Source organism: Oppia nitens, unplaced genomic scaffold (assembly GCF_028296485.1).
Source record: "Oppia nitens isolate AA-2021 unplaced genomic scaffold, nextdenovo-longstitch-racon4-pilon3 scaffold5_pilon_pilon_pilon, whole genome shotgun sequence".
Taxonomy (NCBI): Eukaryota; Metazoa; Arthropoda; class Arachnida; order Sarcoptiformes; family Oppiidae; genus Oppia; species Oppia nitens.
The window spans coordinates 5212867-5218584 of record NW_026533243.1 but is presented as its reverse complement, the minus strand read 5'-3'; the positions used below and the strand labels follow the sequence as shown (position 1 = coordinate 5218584).

General features: G+C 20.9%; 1 protein-coding gene across 1 annotated transcript; it reads left to right on the top strand.

The window, feature by feature from the left end:
- The first annotated feature begins 1044 nt into the window (after positions 1–1044).
- Positions 1045–5098, top strand: LOC128960962 (protein FAM107B-like). Its single transcript, XM_054307146.1, has 2 exons — positions 1045–1547; positions 4614–5098. The coding sequence occupies exons 1-2, from the start codon at positions 1273–1275 to the stop codon at positions 4969–4971; spliced, it is 633 nt and encodes a 210-aa protein (XP_054163121.1). The 5' UTR covers positions 1045–1272; the 3' UTR covers positions 4972–5098.
- The last annotated feature ends 620 nt before the right edge of the window (positions 5099–5718 follow it).

Genomic DNA, 5718 nt, shown 5'->3' with positions numbered 1-5718 from the left:
CAAATTTGGCAAAAATTGTCGTTTAAAAATGCAATAAAAAATGTTCACCTCCCCCTATACCCCCCCCCCCCCCCAAGCTTTTTCGAAAATTTTGCCATTTTACCTCCCCCTGTACCCCCCCCCCTGAAATCGAAAACCTTTAGCAACCCTGATATATATAGTATTATAGTACTGTATTTTTTAGTGACTATAAATGCCTAATCATTTTTCAATAAACCTAATATTAAATATTTTTATTAAAGTATATAATTAAAGTTATTTGACATTTTTAGGATAACCACTCAGTGAAACATCTAATAAAAATTAGTGTTCAAATATCATAAAAATATAGTGTACACTCAATTATATATTATATTTAATAAATTATATATATATCTATTATCTAATCAATATATTGTATTATTTATTTCATTATTTATTAGAATAAAATTAATGTCAAACTCTATCTAATTAATTACTTTTAATACTTCTTTCAAGCGAAACATATACTTTGAGATGACATTAATTTAAATTAAATTATAATATATTATCAAAGATAAGCAAACAAAAACTTGAAACATTGATATTACAAACCTTTTTAAATAATTTATTTTTAATTAATGAATGTTTAAAATTCTAATACAATTGTTATTAAATATGGTTATTCATTATTATAGTTATTTTTGTTTTTATTTAAGCGTGTTTTTGTTGGTTATATAAGACATAGACACCAAATAGTCAGCCAATGATAAATCATATTGTTTTTCAAACTATAAAAAATTATAAATAACATTAATGGGAAAGATAAATATTAATAAACAACAATACAAACAACAAAAATAATAACAAAATTGTATGTCAAGTAACTAACAAACAAAAAGTTTTGCATACATTTGCAACTTACAAAAGACATTGATATTGTGTGTGTGATAATTGAGTATATATTTTATTTTATTGAAATATATTATCTTTTTATTTTTATTGAATTAAATAAATGTAATAATAATAATATTAATGAATGGCATAAATAATTTATTCATTAGTTTACCATTTATTTCATTGTAGGTTTGCCATCGATCAGTCCACTCGTTTCATATCATATTTTTGTTGAATAAATCTCTATTGAATTACACAACAATAGATTGTTATAACAAGTATTTCATTATAATAAGTGTTATATTAAAAAAAGTTTTTAAATATCAATGTGTTAAAAATAGTTTGAAATTGTATTGATAGTCAAGTGATAAACTATTTATAAATTATTAAAGTTGTGACCGAAATACAATTGAGACAATGATTCCCGAACCGGACTATAGAGACGATGACAACTACAAGAATAACAATAATAATGGACACAATGGTAGTCACACATCATCGTTGCCGACGCCAATGATGAGACATCATCAGCGAAATGGTTCTCCCAATCATAAGATGAATGGTAATGGTGTACCAGTATTGCCAAACTTGGATGAAGAAGGACTCGTTATTCCCCGAAAACTGGTTAATCCGTGTCTCGAGTCTAACGAAAGGATGAGTATTCACAAAGAGATGCTTTGGAATCAAAAAGTGTATGTATTTTACATTTCAATACATTTTATTGATTTTGTTTTGACAGACAAAACTTATTTGAATAAATCAATACAAATATTATACAGACTATAAGATTACTATATAAAAAATATCAAACCGTATTATTTTACCTATAAATTCAATTGATTGCATGTAATATATATTGATTTGCATATTTGAATATGAATTAAATTATTTAGTATTTTATTTTTTAGTTATCTCTTGTCTATTGACTAACATATGCTATTACTCATGTATTAAATTATTAGTGAATAGATTATTAATACTTTACTAAATGTTTTATTTGTAACATTATATTTATTTTATTAGAAATATTTGTGTCCTAAAAGATCGCAAAATCAAATATAAAAGCAATAATACTAATAAATATTGTTCGATAAAAATAAATTTATTATCAATTCTGAATATGAAATATAAAATATAAATTCAAAAATATAATGTTTTTGTATATAAATGAAGTATTTTGTTATATATTTAAGTTAACACCAAATATAAGAAATTATTATTGTTTGAGACGAATAAATACAAAAAAAATGAGAAAAAAGTTTTCTTATATTTTCCAATTTATTTTTGTGTTGTAATAGCAAAAAGATTTAGTGATTTAAATTCAGACACATGCTTAGATTGCTGTATAAAATTAGATACAAAATTTTATATTTGTATACAAATATAGTTTTAAATTATATTTTTAAATCAAGTTTTTGTTGAGAAAATAATTTGAATTTTTGTTATCAAAGAAATAATATTACAGTATTAAAAAATATCTATCAAATAAAATTGTATGATAACAGCTATTATACTATTCATAAGAATATATTTAAAATAAATAGCAATTTATAATAATAATAATAATTTTAATATTAGCATTTCTCAATAAAAAAACATTAAATATTTGTTTTTATTATAATTTTTACTGTAACTGTATTGATATAAACAGTTTTGTTGACAAATTATATGTATTAAGTACAATAAATTGTTATCAAAATGYTATTTTCGTAAATTCAAATTATCCTAAATTATTATATTAAAAAAACTATCTTAAAAATAAAGTTAATACACCAATCAATATACAGTTACAATGCTTTTTGTTGTTTATCATTTATGTATATTTGTGTTACAAAATTATTTATAAAATAGTCTCAAAGGATGTGAAAAAAGATTTTTAAAAAATAAAAATAAATTATAATATATGAGAGAAATAATAATAGTTAGTATCGTATAACCTATTTAACTATTAACTTAGACATAACCTTTTTATATATGATATAAATTATATAATATTGTTATCAATGTTATTGTTGTCAACCCTAACTAATGTATTATTCAAGTGTTTTGCGATAAAATATTAATTAAGTCTTTAATTTCTTATTATTTCTTATAGTTTATTGCGGATATAATTTTCCACATTAGTTATAACTTATTATTTAAATATAGTTTACTTATCTAATTTAGATCTAAATTAAATTAAGTTTAATTATTTTATAATTTATAATACTACAGTATTATCAGAAATCTAGATGTTATTTATAGGATTGATATTTTAAATATTTGACAATTATTTATATTATATTTTTTATGTAAAAGTCTTATTAACACAAAATATACCCATAAATAAAACATTGTATAGGTATTGTCTTTTTAACTATAAATATTTTTTAGCATAGATTTAATGAACGATTGAAATGTTATATATGTTAAACATAAAATTTGACAGCATTTTACAAATTTTATAAGATTTTTTTTAGTAAAAAATTATTTAACAAAAGTAATAATATAAAACTAAAAGTCGTAAAATAAATGAAATGTAATAATACTGTTATTAGAAAACTCATTAGTGATATATTTATACTAATAGTTGTTTTCATTGAATGTCATTCATCTCTTAATGTATAAAAGTTTTGTTTTTGTTTTAACAAAAAAAACTTTCTTCAATAAAAAAAATAAGAGAGAGAGAGGTATACGTGAGGCTATATTTTGGCTATATTTATACATTTCTCTCAACAAGTCTAATGATTGTTGATTTTATTATTGTACAGAAATATTATATTTGTAAAATATGTTTAGATATGTTTAAATTATTTAATAATTATGAAAATATTGTACACATTTCCATAATAACCATAAATTGAATTTAAATCACAAAATTGATTTAATTGATTTACTATTTTATAAAACATCTTTTGATATAATTTAATGTTTTCAAATGAAAAAAATAATTATGAATCAATCGATCAAATATTTTATTTTTATCTGTATATTTATAATAATAAACTGATAGTTAAATTTTTAATTTTTATTTATTTAGAATTCATATTAAAAACTCTCATATATTTAAGTTAAAATAAACAACAATATTTAAAAACTATAGTAATAAACGAAACAAAAAGTAAAACTTTGTTAAAGCAAATGATTGTCTAATGATATGATTGATTGTTAGCTAACGACCATTAATTGCCTCAACATTTTTTGGCTCATTTACTGTCATATACTGTATATAACTACTTTTTTCTCAATTATATACAATATAACGTTATATTTTAAGTATAATTTATCTTAATTGTTGCTAAACCCTCGAAATCTGCTTTCAATAAAAATTATTTCTCTAAAAATTTAAAGATTTTGTTATACATTGAAAAAATAATTAAATCTAAGTTTTAAATATATGAGTAATTTGAAACAAAATAGGTATTTGAAACTAATATAATGATTTCATGTATTTAGATAATGATATATGATTTGAACAGTTAATTCAGATTAATTACTTTATATATATATATTTAAATTAAGAAAACTATATGTATTATCCAAGTTATTATCAGTTTAATTAATCTAAAAATCTAAATATTTTTGAATAAAACAATTTAAATATTGATGTATTATTTTTCGTGAACTCTTTATAAAATGTGATTTGATTACAATATATTGTTTGATAAGATCAGATAATTTAGGAAAATTAACAATTTATTTATCAGTTACTAATGATTAATCAAAAATATAACTGTTTTTTAGATAATAACAACTGTTATATATTTTCTTTGTTTTAGTGGTAAGAATGTATTGAATGGCAAGAATGAGTTGCAGAAAGAGTTGGCAAAACGTAAGGACAACCAAAAGCGTAAAGAACTGGAGGCAGAAAAGCTGTCGCGTCGGTCAAGTCTTGAGAGACGTCTGGAGGAACAACAACTCAAAATCAAACAACACGAACAGTCCAGTGCTGAACATACCGTCACCTCAACGTCGGGCTCGTCATCACCGGACAAACAATCGCAAGAATCAGAGTTTTTAAAAATTTATTCTAAAGTAAAAAGTGCCACAAATTCTGATTATAATAACGATACCAATGGTTGCGCTCCACATCCCAACTCTTCACTGACTAATCCAAAGGCCACATCCAAGACATGAACACATAGTTGATTGCAAAATACATATTTAAAAAATTAATTAGTTTTATGATTGATGAATATGTAGTTTTTGTTTTATATAGTATTTAACTTTTTATTAATTAATTTTAATATATCTTATATATGCAACTTTTCTTGGATTATATCAATATTTAAAAAAATCTCTTTTTAAAAATAATTTTAGTTTAAAGCTTTTGATAATATTTTAACTATTATTATAATATTTGTTGTTAATGTATATGAAGTGAAGACACAGTACAATACACATACCATGTTATTAATATACGTTTTTACTAAATGTAAAATTTATTTATACATTTATATTATATTTACTTTAACGTGACATATCGTGAATTTTCAGATAATGTATTGCGTAAAAAAAGTAAAAATAATTGAAAAAATGTAATTTTGTTTCTTTTATGTATAAACTTTTTCTTTAAAATATATGGTTTTAAAAAATTATTATTTTAAGTTAAAATAAATAAACACCGAAAATTATAGACTATAAAATAATATTGTATAAAATGATGATTATATTCAAATTGTAAATTGCATGTTGATTATTATATTAATTTATAGATATCATAGCAAAATTTATTATATTTAATTACTATATTATATAATAATTAATGTAATTATGATAAAACATACGACACATTATATAATTTTACATATAATATAATAAAACACTACTTTAATTATCAACAATTTTATAACCTTTATAATTATGTTAATGTTTATTTGGGTG